Source organism: Anolis sagrei, chromosome X (assembly GCF_037176765.1).
Source record: "Anolis sagrei isolate rAnoSag1 chromosome X, rAnoSag1.mat, whole genome shotgun sequence".
Taxonomy (NCBI): Eukaryota; Metazoa; Chordata; class Lepidosauria; order Squamata; family Dactyloidae; genus Anolis; species Anolis sagrei.
In genome coordinates, this window is record NC_090034.1 from 37,925,539 (window position 1) to 37,941,247 (window position 15,709).

The 15,709-nt window shown below is 42.9% G+C and overlaps 1 protein-coding gene across 3 annotated transcripts in view; it reads left to right on the forward strand.

Moving 5' to 3' along the window:
* The window catches only part of STX2 (syntaxin 2), a 55,074-nt gene that overhangs the window by 19,054 nt on the left and 20,311 nt on the right, over positions 1-15,709 (forward strand). For all 3 annotated transcript variants that reach the window (XM_067473208.1, XM_060785633.2, XM_060785634.2), the window contains exons 2-6: positions 7,988-8,056; positions 11,196-11,295; positions 12,992-13,066; positions 14,169-14,242; positions 14,941-15,049. In XM_067473208.1, the coding sequence (XP_067329309.1) occupies positions 8,036-8,056; positions 11,196-11,295; positions 12,992-13,066; positions 14,169-14,242; positions 14,941-15,049 (379 nt within the window). In that variant the 5' untranslated portion in view covers positions 7,988-8,035. The remainder of the gene's footprint in view (positions 1-7,987; positions 8,057-11,195; positions 11,296-12,991; positions 13,067-14,168; positions 14,243-14,940; positions 15,050-15,709) is intronic.

A 15,709-nucleotide genomic window follows, 5' to 3' on the forward strand; every position in this document is an offset into this window, starting at 1 on the left:
TGCCGGAGGTGCCCACTTATATTGACAGCCTCCCTCTTCCATAAACAGGCTACAGTTCCTTCCAAATGCTGAGAAGCCTCCAAAGGCACTCCCTTAACTGACATTGCAGGTTAGAGCAAGGGCCATGAACATGTAGCCCAAACACTGCCAATGTCCTCCCCAAACACTACGGCCCACCACCCAAGGAATACTTTCAATCAGAGAGAGTTTCATCGTAGATTTTTTTTGACGTGTTGCCTCCACCACAGGCAGACATCCCAGGGTTCCTTGTGTGGAATTTGCATGACTCCACCCACTACCTCTCCCTTAACCCTTTCCTACCCTTTCCTATGGCACACAGCAAACAGAAAGGAATTGATCACCAACTGAACAGACTGAAGGGGTTTGGAGGACGACAGATCTGGACCAAACTTGGCACACACACCCAACATGGCCAATTGTGTGTACAGGCCTGGTTTGGGGAGGATTGATCCACGATTCTGGGAATTGTAATTCACCCTTCTCACCCTCGGGTTGAGAAGGGCGGGGTAGAAGTGCGCGAAATAAATAAATAAAATGTATGTTCTAATGGGAGCATTCATAAAAACCAAAATCCCATTCTGGTTTTCCTTAATAAATAGTGTTACTATTTAACTAAATTATATTACCTAACACCCCAAAACAAACAATGTCTTTTTCAAATAACCCGGGCATCGCCAGGTACGCAAGCTAATAAATAGTTAAATAAAATCTGTTTTGCTTGTGTGCATACACACACATTTAGTCCCACACGCACTGCCTGGTTTGATACAATAAGTAATTAGTATTTCAAAAGTGTACAGAACACTTAGAGGCATTTTCGCTAGAGTCCAAGTTTCTTATTTGCTGATTGCATATCGAATGTCTTTCAGTATCTTATTTCTTTAATCCATCTCTGTGTCATCCTCTATGTAATTGATATCCTGAGTTTTAATCTGTAGAAAATTTGGTTTCCCCCCATATTTGTAGTAGATGATATTTGGCTCATACTTATATAAAGTTGGCTCCTGTTGGTTTGTTAAACTAGCTCAATACAGCACAAATAAGGGGCTCCAACTCCGCCCACCCTCCCAGGATATAATTGTGGCAGCCTAGGCTGGAGCCTCCATCCCTTTTTTTGCTGCAAAACAGCACATTTGGATCTCAATTCTCTGATTCTCTGATTCTTATTAAGGACTTTCAACTTGGATTGGACTTTGACTATTCTTTTGGATCATCCCAGACAGGCAGTATGACCTTCACCCTGAAGGGATGTAGGTCTTGCAGGAAGAAACTCTCCCCGGGGGACCCTCACCCCACTTGCCTTCTCTGCCGGGCTCCGTTGGCGGGTCTGTCTTTACCAGACCCCTCCCTCTTCCCAACCGACACCACGCCATGTTATCCTGGAATGGCACAAAGAGCGGATTTATCAGCTGTGCCTCCAGTGTTGCAGTTCAGCAAGCTGCGGAAGGCCGGCAAACGGTCCTCCGACCACATGGATCAACAGGAAGAGGACGAAGCCCCAAAGAAGTGCCTCCGGAAGACCAAGCATTGCTTGCTTCCTGCTTCTGGCGCTGTAGAAGGCTCCTCCTCTTCAGCACAGAAACCTGGCGCTCTACCTAGGGCACCACTGGTATTGTCCCCTCACCCACCACAGGGCTTGGACCCCCATGTGGGCCAGCCCGGGGAAGAGCACTTGTCCCCACCTGAAGATGGGAGGCACCTAGCACACTTGCCTGCTTCTGGAGTGGGTGAGATGGCCTCTAGTAGGCATGATTTTTCTATGGCTCAAGGCACTGCTTTGCCCTCTGTTTCATCTAATGTTTTCCATCACCATATCCCTACTCAGGGGGGAAGATGCTATTGTTTACCTCATTTGCCTGTGCCTCAACAGCCAGCCCCTTGCTCTGTATATGAGGGCCCTTCCACATCTCGCTATGATTATGGTTATTTGCACCTGGTGTTACCTGAGGGTTCTGATGTTGAGTCTGAGGCTTCTTTGCAGAACTCATTGTTACTTGAAGACTCTGGTGTTGCTCCATTTGTGTCAAGGGAGGATTCTGCTTCCTTTTCCACTCGAATGATAAGCATGACTAAGGAAATGAAGTTGTTGGCGTCTTCAGAACCTAAGCCTGTGGATGACCCTATGTTTTTATCTGAGCAGCAACAGGATCCAACTCCTGATGTAGTGCCATCTCTGCCTGACCTTGTTCAATTAACTAGGCTTTCTGATTGAGCTCCAGGGGCTGTTCCTGCTGTGACAAGACACGTTGATTCTTTTTATCGCATCGACACCTCCCCAGCACCATAGCTAACAAAGTCATCTTAGCCAAATACTACTGTAGGGGAACTGATGCAGTCACCTTATATATATATATATATATATATATATATATAAAACCAAAAAACATTCCTAGTCCTCTTGAATAATAGGGCAAGAAAATTGATATTCTGGGTAGGAAGGTTCATTTGTCTTTAGGTTTTATTGCCAGGATGACTCACTACCAGACCTACATGGCATCATATCAGATGATCCTCAGGGACAAGATGGCGGCCTATGTCAACTATCTCCTGGACAACCATCAACAGCTCGCTACAGCATTCTATCAAGAGGCCATGGCATCAGCCGCTCGTCAGAAACTCATGGGCAAGCATGGAGCAGATGCAGCAGGGAAGCTTTTTGCATCAGCTACAACCATTCAACGTCATGCCTGCAGAAGATCTTCCTATCCATGACGATGGGCTGTTTCATCCTGATACCAACACCCAGATAAAGAGTGGACATAAACTTTGTGAGGCAGCTCAGAAATACAGATTTTCCCTCAGCCCTCTTATTCAAATAGGGCAAGAGGCCCTCCTCCTCAACCTGGTTATCAGAGAACTCCCTGGTCATATAGGCCATGGTTTGGGCAGCAGCCTACCAAGTCCTTTACTTCATGCAAGGGCAAGTCAGCAACTAGTGGGTGCCAACAGGGTAAGGGGAGGCAGCGCCCCCCCCCCACGACATTTTTAGTGCTGTCCTTTTCTCCCTCTGTTGGAAGCAATACTGCACTACTTTCACCACAGGAATTTCAGGGTAGCACTATCCCACTCACTTCCTCTCACCTTCCTTTTGGAGACCAGTTAGCACCATATCTGCATTCTTGGCAACAGATTACATCAGATTTTTGGGTTTTAGATATAGTCAAGCATGGCTACGACATAGATTTCATTTCCCTTCTACCTTTAGGAACCCTACGGCCTACCCCTCTATCCTCTGCCCTTTGGCAGGAGGTACTCACTTTACTCCAAAAGGGTGCAGTTTGTACCCTTGGACCCTTCCATATGTTCTCTTTCATTTTTCTCTAAATATTTTCTAGTTCCCAAAAAGGATGGTGGTTTATGACCCTTTTTGGACCTGAGAAAACTCAATAAATATGTTCATTGTCTTCTATTCTGTTATTTTCTGAGGGTGCATAGGTCACGGCCATTGATTTAAAAGATGCTTATTTTCACGTTTCAATTTGGCCCACCTTACATAGATTTCTTTCTTTTCTCATAGCTGGGCAGGCTTTGCTTTTGCGTCTTGCCTTTTGTCATATCCTCAGCACCTTGGGTATTTACTAAGGTCATGCCCTTAGTGGTGGTTTTGCTTTATATTGATGACTGGCTTCTGCTGGCATGCTCTAAGGATCAGTTGTGTCATCACATTTCTTTTACTTTATCTCTTTTCCAGGAGATAAAGGATTTGAGACTTATCATAATTCTTGACGAGTTCCATCTGCAGCCCACTCAGGTCATTTGTTTTATTAGAGCCATGTTAAGATTCCCGACAGGGCTGAGCCTACCTTCTGAAAGACAGGTTTCTTGCCCTCCAGTTGGCAGCACAATGAGTCATCCAGAAGCCGTACATAAGAGCCAGAGAGATCCAGCAGCTACTTGGTCATACAGCCATCACACATCATGCACTGCTAAGGCTCTGGCCACTACAACGCTGGTTTCTCCAAGCATTCCACCCTCTCTGAGACAACCCCAACTGTCTCTTGGTGGTCCCCATTACAGTGTGTCAATCCCTGAGGTGGTGGACGTCCCAAACCAACACCTGTGTGGGGGTCCCATTCCAGTCATTAACACCTTCGTTAATTCTCACCATGGATGCATCACTACTGGGTTGGGGAGCGCACCCGGGCAGCCTTTCTGACCATGGTACCTGGAACTCTTCTGATGCCCAAAGGCATATCAGCTGGAACTCTTGGCAGTCCAGAAGACGCTTCTTTCCTTCGAGCCCAACATAAAGGGTTGAGTTGTCCACATTGTAACCAACAATACCACTGCAGTGTTCTGCCTGAACAAGCAGGGCGGCACTTGTTCCGGGTCGCTTCTGATGTTAACACTCAATATCTGAGACTGGTGCATCGCCAGGGGCATTTACCTAGTAGCCATCCATGTACCAGGTACTGACAACATCAGGGCCGACCAACTCAGTCGATCAGGTCGGTCTACCCACAAGTGGTCCCTCCATCCTCAAGAGACTGATGCTCTGTTTCACAGATGGGGAGTTCCGCAGATAGACTTGTTTGCATCCCTGCACAATGCAAAGTGCCAGTGGTATGGCGTGCATCTAACCCCTCAGTGTCACATGGGTTGCCTTGGAGATGCCTTCCTCCTTGATTGGACATGGACATTTTGTTACCTGTTCCCACCGCTACCACTATTCACCAGAGTCATATCCAGGATCCAGTCCGCTGAGGTCGACTGCATCATTGTGACTCCGCGGTGGCCTCACAAGCCATGGTTTGCCACCTTCCCCCACCTAGCCAACGGGGATTTCATTCAGTTGCCACACAGACCGGATCTCCTTTCTTGCTAAGATGGACAGATCCTCCATCCCGAGATAACCATCTTTGTCTGACGACGTGGTGCATCTCACCTCTCACCTATCTCAGTCAATAAGGCATATCCTTGAACTGGCCCACAGGCCTTCCACGCAGCGATCTTACCAGTATAAGTGGGATTGCTTTTACACTTTTTCGTGTCAGCAGGGTTCAGACCCTCTCTTGGCACCTATCCATGGAGTTTTCTTCTCCTTCTATTGGATGCTGTGCTTCTGCTAGCATCATTGAAGGTCTGTTTGGCAGCCATTTCATTCTACAGGAAAGGGTCAGGCCTTCCATCTGTATTTTCAATTCCACTGATCAAAATCTTCTTTTAGGGCTTTAAGAACTCCTGACCCCAGGCGACGCCAATAACATCACCTTGGAAGCTAGAGCTCGTGCTTCCTGCTCTCACCAAACCATCATTTGAACCTCTAGCAACCAGTGATGTTACTCATCTCTCTTGAAAAACAGCTTTTCTTGTGGCCATCACCTCAGCTTGACATGCCAATGAGCTGGGTGCTCTCTGTGTGGTTGAGCCTTACTTAAAATTCCATAGGGACAAGTTTGTCCTTTGTGTGGACATTGCATTTCTTCCAAAGGTGGCCTCCTAATTTCATCTCCCTCAAGAGATAGTCCTCCCGGTGTTATGCCAGAACCCTTCTTCACCTGAAGAACAGTTCTTCCATCTGCTTGACGTCTGTTGGGCTTTAAAAGATCAGCTTCTTTCCAGGAAACAACTTGGCTATTTATACAATACCGCAAAGGTACAGCAGGACTCCTTCTTTCCACTTGGAGGCTATCGGGCTGGATTGTTGCAGTGATTCACCTAGCATACCAGCTAGCTGGTCAAGACTTCCATGTGAGAGCTTATTCCACTAGGGCAGTATCAACCCCCACAGCATTTCTAAGGGGCATTCCACTAGAAGACATCTGTTGGACGGCGATTTGGGCCACACCAGATACTTTTGTCACCCATTACAAATTGGATATTCAAGCCAAAAGAGACACAGCCTTTGGAAGACCTGTTTTGTTTTCAGCACTTGCATGACACCTTCCTCCACTGCAGTGGTTCTCAACCTGGGGTCCCCAGGTGTTTTTGGCCTTCAACTCCCAGAAATCCTAACAGCTGGTAAACTGGCTGGGATTTCTGGGAGTTGTAGGCCAAAAACATCAGGGGACCCCAGGTTGAGAACCACTGCTCCACTGAGGGCAGCTTGCTAGTCTACATCAGGTGCGTATTTCACAGACACTATGTAGAATGTGGTGAGGTTGCTTACCTGTAGCCAAGTTTCTTTGGGTGGTGATTGTGAAATTCGCACAACCCGCCCATCCTCCCCATTTTTGTCATGTTTTGGTTCCCAGTTGCTGCTTTGCGGCACTGGAACTGAGGCTCCAACCTGGGCTGCCACATTATATCCTGGGATGGTGGGCGGGGTTGGAGCCCCTTAATTGCAGAGTTTTACAAGAGAATCTGAATTAGCTGCGCCAGGCGCAGGAATCTACCTTAGGCGCGAAATTCACAGATCACCACTCAAAGAAACCTGGCTACAGGTAAACAACCTCACTTTCTGAGCATGGGTTATTTTATGATAATTTTCCAGAATTTACCAGTTTGTGTTCATTCTCTTGTGCAACTCCCTGCCAAAGGAGGTCAGGCTGGCTCCATCCTTGTAGAACTGGGGAATCAAAACTCTGTTATTCCAAAAGATCTTTGATCTTTAAAGCATTTAAGAAAAAAAGACTTTTACATTATTTTAAATTCTTTTTTAATGAATATATGCTTAAAATGTTTATTTTTAAATGGTTTTAAATTTGTTTGTATTATAGTATTGGTTACTTCCCATTTGGACTATTGCAACACTTCCTATGTAGGACTGCCTTTGACAATAGTTCAGAAGCTGCAATTCGTTCAGAGATTGGCGGCCAGGTTACTAACCGGAGCTCTGTATCATGAGAGGACAGCTGTTATGTTGCGGCAGCTCCACTGGCTGCCGATCTGCTTCCGGGCTAAATACAAAGTGCTGGTCATTACCTATAAAGCCCTAAATGGTTCAGGCCAAGACTATTTGCAGAACCACATCTTCGTATACAAACTGGCTCAAGCGTTGCGATCTACGGAGGAGGCTCTGCTCTTGGTCCAACCCTGCCCCAAGCATGGCTAGTGGGAATGAGAGAGGGGGCCTTCTCATGATCACTCCCTGCCTCTGGAACTCCCTACCAAAAGAACTAAAAACTGACCCCTCTCCTTGCCTTTAAAAAGTTGCTAAAACCCATTTATGCACTCCAGTGTATGGAGAGGAGGAAGACTAACCTGCCTTTGACCTACATCCTCATCTAGATATGTTAAATCTTGTCTAGATACTGGAATTGATCTCAGCCTTTTGGTTTCTACAACTTACCTCATTTCCCTATAGGGTCTTAGTTATTAATATTTAGATGTTTTACCCAGTGATACATTTATTTAATGTGTTTATGTGTGTATGGGTCACTTAAGGTTATCTTTGGTTATTTTTGTTTGTTATTAAGTTTAGGCAGTTTATCTATTGTTTGGTGTGATTTGTTTTGATGTAATTTGTTTGTATGTCCGTCCCCCCCCCCTTTTTCTGGCATTGAATGTTTGCCATATATACTGGAAACCACCCTGAGTCCCTTTGGGGAGATAGGCTTTCTACAAATATAGATTATTATTATTATTATTATTATTATTATTATTATTTCATTGTGCGAATGATCAGAAAAAGTCAATCAATACTCAATAAATACAGTTGAGGTCAGATTAACTTCACTCAACTGCAATATATGGCAGTGTAGACTAATATATGCAGATCATCTACATTCTGAAATTGCATTATATGGCAGTGTAGATCAACCCGCATTGCACTGGTTTAGTCTGAAGGGGAGAAAATTGGTGATCAATTTTGCCATTAACTTTGAAATGCAAGTCAAAATGTAGTTTTGTAAATTGAATCAGTTCTATTTCATGGTGACAACAAGACGGCTAATGATCAACTATAGACCTGTTGATTTGCTTAAGCTTACCATCATATATAAAATGACATAGTTATGTCAAGACTGAATTAAATCTTCTTATAATGAGTGCACTCACATGACAAAATACTTCTGATTTTTTATAGGGTACCCAAAATGAAGAAGCGACTGTTATTGTTGAAAATGACCATTATATGGAAGACTTCTTCCAAGAGGTAAAATGAATGCAACAGTTTGCCCCTTACAGCCCCAAAGATTGTATTATTTTAGGAATTGATGCACCTTTTTAGTCAACTGCTTAATATGTCCTTGTGATCACAATTTTCAGACAAATCCATCATAATTTCACTGGGGGCCCTTCCACACAGCCCTAAATCCCAGAATATCAAGGCAGAAAATCCCACATGATCTGAGTGTGGACTCTGATAACCTAGTTCAAAGCAGATATTGTGGGATTTTCTGCCTAGATATTCTGGGATATAGGGCTGTGTGGAAGGGCCCTGAGTTTGTAGTGTGTGGACATACCAGCAAAATCCATTCTTTTCCTTTCTTCAGAGAACTAGAATGTCTTACAACCTACTTAACTAACGTTAAATGGAGCACAAATGTGTGCATGTAGCAGCACTGAGGCCTTAGAATATGTCTAGACAAGACTCTCAGCCTCCCAAACCGTGTGCCTAATGTACTTTTATGGTTAGAGTCTGATTAAATTTCTGTTGAGTCACAGATTTGGGTGTACAAATTAAACTTCTGGTTAAAAATGATTTCATACTTAAAGGTCAGCTCCTCCTGACCAATAGGGAGGTATTACAATCAAGATGGGGAAAAGTCAGCAGATCAGAGAATCTTAAACCTTAGATTCTCACAAAATGCCATCAAAACTATGGGCTACACGAAAGCCAAAGAAAATATTTGGCCACATATCTGGGAAATTGAGTTGTGTAACTACATCAACACAATGTGTTGTTGAAGACTTTCATGGCTGGAATCATTGGGTTGCTGTGAGTTTTCCAGGCTGTATGGCCATGTTCCAGAAGCATTCTCTCCTGACGTTTGGTCCACGTCTATGGCAGGCATCCTCAGAGGTTGTGAGGTCTGTTGGAAACTAGGCAAGTGAGGTTTAATATATCTGTGGAATGTCCAAAGTGGGAGAAAGACCTCTGGTCTGCATGAGGCAAGTGTGAGTGTTGCAAATGGCCACCTTGATTAGCATTGAATGGGCTTGCAGCTTCAAAGCCTGCGTGATTCCTGCCTGGGGGAATCCTTTGTCTGGAGGTGTTAGCTGGCACTGATTGTTTCATTTCAGGAATTCCCCTGTTTTTAGAGTGTTTCTCTTTATTTACTGTCCTGATTTTAGAGGGTTTAAAAAAATCCTGGTACCCTGATTTTGTTCATTTTCCTGGTTTCCTCCTTTTTGTTGAAATTGTCCACATGCTTGCAATTTCACAGAATGCAGAATTGCCCAAACACAAATTAAGGAACATGAAAGGCACTGCTAACTAATTCAATCAGAGAAGTCAACCATAGCAGAGCACCTGATGAGCCAACCTGGACACAGCATATTAATTGAGAACACAGAAATGCTGGACCACTCTCACAACCACCATGTCTGACTACACAGAGAAGCCATTGAAATCCACAAGCATGTGGATAATTTCAACAGAAAGTAGGAAACAATGAAAATGAACAAAATCTGGATACCAGTATTTTAAAAAAAACCCTCTAGAATCAGAACAGTAAATAAAGAACAGCACTCAGAAATGTGGATTCTAGGGGAATGGCGCAGTGGGTTAAATCGCTGAGCTGCTGAACTTGCTGATTGAAAGGTCACAGCTTTGAATCCAGTGAACGGTGTGGTCTCCCACTGTGAGCCCCAGCTTCTAGCAACCTAGCAATTTGAAAACATGCAAATGTGAGTAGATCAATAGGTACCGCTCCAGCGGGAATGTAATGGCGCTCCATGCAGTCATGCCAGCCACATGGCCTTGGAGGTGTATACGGACAACACTGGCTCTTTGGCTTAGAAATGGAGATGAGCACCAACCCCAGAGTCAGACACAACTGGACTTAATGTCAGGGGAAAGAAAACCGTTACCTTTACCTTACCTTGTCTAGTTTCTGACAGGCCCTCACAATCTCTGAGAATTCCTACTATAGATGTGGGTGAAATGTCAGGAGGGAATGCTTCTGGAACATGGCCAGACAGCCCAGAAAACTCACAGCAACCCACTACATCAAAGCTTCTTCCTACAGAGTACCTAAGTAATCTAAACATCCCAAAATACAGGGAAGTGTTTGCCTTGGCTAAACCCAGTGTGCTTCCTTCTGCAATCCTGGAGGGAAGATATAACAATGTACTATACTGTGAATGCCTATGTCCCTGTGAGTCTGAGGCAGTAGAAACTGTGGAATACATTTTATTGTTCTGCTCTTTCTATCGTGAACTTCAATGACACGTTATCAACCCAATTTTACAAAGTATATCAGGGAGACCTGAAAGGTTTTATGTTGACTACATTATGTAACAAAATTTGAAAAAAAAATTGTTCTTGGTTTGAAAATGTTATTATAAAGCAGTTATTCTACTCCAGAAACTTTGTTGTTTTTGTGGCTGCCCCAAACTATATCAAATTGGTTGAGACTTGATAAGATAATCATTGGAAAGCTATAGCAAAATGCAGGGTGTCCCGCAAAAACAAGGTTTTCCCATGTTTCCCACTTTTCCCATGTTTTTATGATAGAACCAATTAGGAAATTACATTTATAACCCAGGATCAAAAATCACATTACATGGTGTTATCTTTTGCCTGATTGGTCTCCTGAAGCTACAACCAAAGTTGCTCATTTCTTTGCAGCGGCAATAGCTTGCACTGGTACAGGATGCTGTCACAGACTTAAAGGGCTCTATTATTTTATCTCAACTTTTATCACTATTATTAAAATATACACATTTTGATCCTGTTTTAACTTTCATACACCACATTGTGTCTTAACCCTGCTTGTAAAAACTGTGTTTTAATACCTTTTACTGTTTGTTTTAATGCTGGTCATTGAACGAATACACATGCACACATTTAACTAATGATCAGATTGAGCTTGACCAAGCTGCGTGCTTCCAAGTTAGTGTTCGATTTTAGCTTAGACAAAGCTGCATAGAATGTTGTTATTCCCTTTGATTGGTCATCACCCCTTTCTAGCTGAAGGCATGAATGATCCAGGTATTACTTGTGGATCTAAGAGTGCATAATGCAGTGGATTGTTGAATTCAGAGCTCTTTCTATATCATCTTTCAGTCCTGTGTTACTTATTTTTTTTTCTGTCTTGTCGACTGCCTACCCGCCACAAATGCCAAAGGTTGAGGAAATCCGAAAGTACATGACCAAAATAGCAGGTGTTGTGGAAGAAGTGAAGAAGAAACACAGCATTATCCTCTCTGCCACACATCCTAAAGACAGTAAGCTCTTCACCTTGGTGACTCTTAGCATGTATTGCTTCCCTTATTTGCTTGCTTCTATAATAGCCAGTAGTTCAGAGACACTTAGAAATTCTGCCAAAGTGGGGTGCTGTTGCTGGGTTGGAACACTTCCACTTTGGAATATCTCAATAAAACAATAACATTCCAATGCCTCAGAAAAAAGCACTCTAAAATAGTCTCACAGAGAAGGCCCATCCATCTTGTTACCAGTGATGAAGAGTTCATAATGAATGTTTGTCTTTTCATAGGGGCTTGGCTTAGACTAAAACAGTGCCTGTGTCATCTCAAGGATGAAATATTTCCTTGTTTTGCTGAGGTGCTGGTGGTCTCCTTTGATGCCTGCTTGCTTCCATAGTACATCTTTTGATCCAGGGTCTAGATCAGTGATTCTCAACCTGGGGGTCGGAACCCCTAGGGGGGTCGTGAGGTGGGTCAAAGGGGTTGCCAAAGACAACCAGAAAACACAGGATTTTGGCCTGCATAAATGGGAGCATAGTGTTTAGATCCAGGGAATTCATGCTACCCCTCTATTCTGCCTTGATCAGACCACACCAGGCATCACACTGTGTCCAATTCTGGGCACCACAATTGAAGGGAGAAGCTGAAATGTGTCCAGAGGAGGGCGACTCAAATGATCAAGCCCCATAAGGAGTGGCTTCAAGAGCTGGGCATGTTTAGCCTGCAGAAGAGAAGGCTGAGAGGAGACATGATGAGGGCCATATATTAAGATGTGAAGGGAAGTCATAGGAAGGAGGGAGCAAGCTTGTTTTCTTCTGTGCTAGAGACTAGGATGCGGAACAGTGGCTTCAAACTACAGGAAAGGGGATTTCCACCTGAACATTAGGAAGAACTTCCTAACTTAGAGAGAGAGCTGTTCAGCAGTGGGACACTCCGCTCCGGAGTGTGGTGGAGTCACCTTCTTTGGAGTCTTTTAAACAGAGACTGGATGGCCATCTGTTGGGGGTGCTTGGAATGCAGTTTTCCTGCTTCTTGGTCAGACCACACCAGGGTTCGACTGGATGGCCCACAAGGTCTCTTCCAACTATACAATTCTATGATTCTATGAATAATTGAACAAATTAAATCAAATTAAAGCACTTTAAATTATTATTATTATTATTTTGAGCATTTCTACCCCGCCCTTCTCAACTCCCGAGGGGGGACTCAGGGTGGCTTACAAAAGGCACAATTCGATGCCAGCAATACACATAGTAAGATAAAATACATAGCAACAACAATTATAAATTAATTAAAACAATCTAATTATACAATACAATTAATAAAAACCAAACTAGTGATCAATTAGTGATCAATATTTGTATTTTTCCCTATCCCCCCCAAGGAGACTGTTTGGATTCCAGCATATACAGACACAAGGCAAACATTCAATGCCAAGAAATGTTTACTTTAAATCTGTATATCCTGGAATCTGCCCTGAGTCCCCTTGGGGAGATAGCATGTACCTGTATAGTTTCGGATTATATCATTAGACGCCAATGGCTTTAATAATTATATATTTTGTTTAAAATCAGAAGTGAATTTTCAGCCACTCCCTGTTTTGCGTTGTTGTTGTTGTTTTGTTATTGTTATTTTGGCAGTTGGTCCCTGGCCCCTTTATAGTTACCTGATCCTCATTTGTCCTAAATAACTGTATATTGTTCTTTTTTCTTTTAAGAATTAAAGGAAGAACTTGAAGAACTGAACAAAGAAATCAGGAAAGCAGCAAATACCGTTCATTCGAAATTGAAAGGTAAGAATGACATAACTGAAGGTTATGAACAGAGGCTGGATGGCCATCTATTGGGGGTGCTTTGAATGTGATTTTCCTGCTTCTTAGCAGGGGGTTGAACTGGATGGCCCACAAGGCCTCTTTCAAACCTAGGATTCTGATTCTAAGGAGAAAATATTTTTGGGTGAAATTGTGTAACCAGTGGTCCTTTGCTCAATTCAGGGGAAGCTCTTTGCCTTTCCATCCCTCATCCCATTGAAATACATAATTGATAAGAAAATTTGTTTAAAAAGCAGAAGAAGCCATACATTGTAGAGTTGTATCTCCCAGATCCATAGCAACAGTAATGGGGAAAATGTCAATTCCATCACTTAACAACTAGATAAGTTAGGTTTCACTGGTTAATGATGTGTTACTAATGTGCTTCTCTGAACTGAATTATTTCGAAGTTCAGAGGAGCACTTTAGTAACACATCATTAAACAGTGAGATCTACCTTATTGAAGTAAAAGTGGTACATGCAAGAGAATGGTGTGTTGTGAAACGGCATTCCTGTTCAGAATGCCCGTTATGCCCTCTTGCAGGTTACTTTAGTCCAGGCCTGCATAACTTAGTAGTAAGGGGCTGAAATTAAATAGGTCAAACCTCTTTGAGCCGCAAATGGGTTTTTAGCATGTCACTTTCCAAGTAAGGGTATAATTAATGATTCATTAGGGTGGTTGTTATGTGCTTTCAGGTTGATTCCAATTTAGGATAACCCCCCTAAATCCCATTATGCATGCTTAATCTCCATTTAGCTCCTTTATCATTTGTTTTTTCTTGGGGTGTGTATGTTTATATATATATATATGTATATTGCATACGTGTACACATTTCTGCAAACCTCGAGGTTCTCCTAAACCTGTTGGAACCCCCTTCTTATATGTGTATGGTGCTACTTTTGCTGTATAAGAATATGTACTCCAATGATTAATTCCCTGTTGGTTAATAGGACTTAACTCTGGCTGTGTGATTCTTTCTGTAATAGGTATTTTTTTAAATTGCAAATACTTTAATATAGGCAGAGAGAAGTGCTAACTGCGTTCCACATTGACGTTATTCAATGCTTTATGTCTGTTTTATAGCCATAGAACAAAGTTTTATTCGGGATGGAAATGCTAATTGTACATCAGCTGATGTCAGAATACGAAAATCACAGGTATGGTATAGTCAGCAAATGTGTAGGTGGCCATGTTGTGAAGTATGAAGGGAAGCTTCTCAGACTTTTGAGAGCACAAGCAAGAGAATAAACAACAGTTTGGCACTTAACTTTTTCTGGATCCCATCTGAATAATGAGATGGTGACAGGGAATATGAGCACACTCCCTGGCTTCTTCTGCCTCTTTCTCATATAGGCATATAGGAGTCTCCAGTGGTGCAAAGGGTTAAACCCTTGTGCCGGCAGGAAGGAAGACCAACAGGTCAGAGGTTCGAATCCAGGGAGAGTGTGGATGAGCTCCCTCTGTCAGCTCCAGCTCCCCATGCGGAGACATGAGAGAAGCCTCCCACAAGATTGGTAAAACATCAAAACATCCAGGCGTCTTTTGAGCAGTATCCTTGCAGACGGCCAATTATCTCACACCAGAAGCAACTTGCAGTTTCTCAAGTCTCTCGTGACACACACAAACGTAGGGATATGGGAGGAAGAGCAAAGTAATCTCATTGAAGACCCAGAAATATCAGATTAATCTACAGGGAATGGGATTAGGAAAGGTGGCCTGAATGGGCCAAATTAGGCCCATTGGCTGGAGATTTCCCCCCCTCCAACTCCATGTAGAAGACAATTTTGTAAAAATGTATTTATTTTGTAAAAATGTACAAATGTATTTGTAAAAATGTATGTATGTCTACTCCCAGCACGCTGTGTTGACCTGGAAGTTTGTGGAGGTTATGACAACATATAATACAACTCAGACAGTTTTTCGGGAACGCACAAAGGATCAGATACGGCGCCAATTAGAAATAAGTAAGTGAGACCATTACTACTACTATTATTATTAATTTATTTTTATCCCGTTTTTACTCTACGGGTGAGACTCAAAGCGGCGCACAAATTGTTAAAAACATTACATAATACAAGAGCCCAACATCATCCTCCCAACCCCAACAAGTAAAGAAGAAGCAACACACTGCATAAACACATTACATAAACCATATAAAATAAACATAATAAATAACAAAATTTATCATTATCAATAAAAATCCCTGGGCCTCAGGCTACTGAGGTTGTCCTTAAAACATCAAACTAAAAAATCTTGAAACTCCACATCTTTGGCTGTGTGAACCTTGCCAGACCAGGATAGCCTTCAGTGTTGAGTCTTGGCAATAATCACTAGTTGTTTAGTCATAGTTTATTGTGGGTTGTTGGGGAAGGCCCGCTTCCATAGAAAGGTTTTGACCTGAGAGAGAAAGGCTAATAATGAGAGGGCTAAACACACCTCTTTGGGGAGGGAGTTCTAGAACCACAGGGCCACCAACGAAAAGGACCCCTTTCTCATTCCCACCAGCTGTACTTGTGATGGTGATGGGACCGAGAGAAGGGCCTGTCCTGATGATCTCTATGTTACATGTTTTTATTGTTGACCATGCTTTTAAATGTACTTGTTTATTTTTATTTATTTATTTA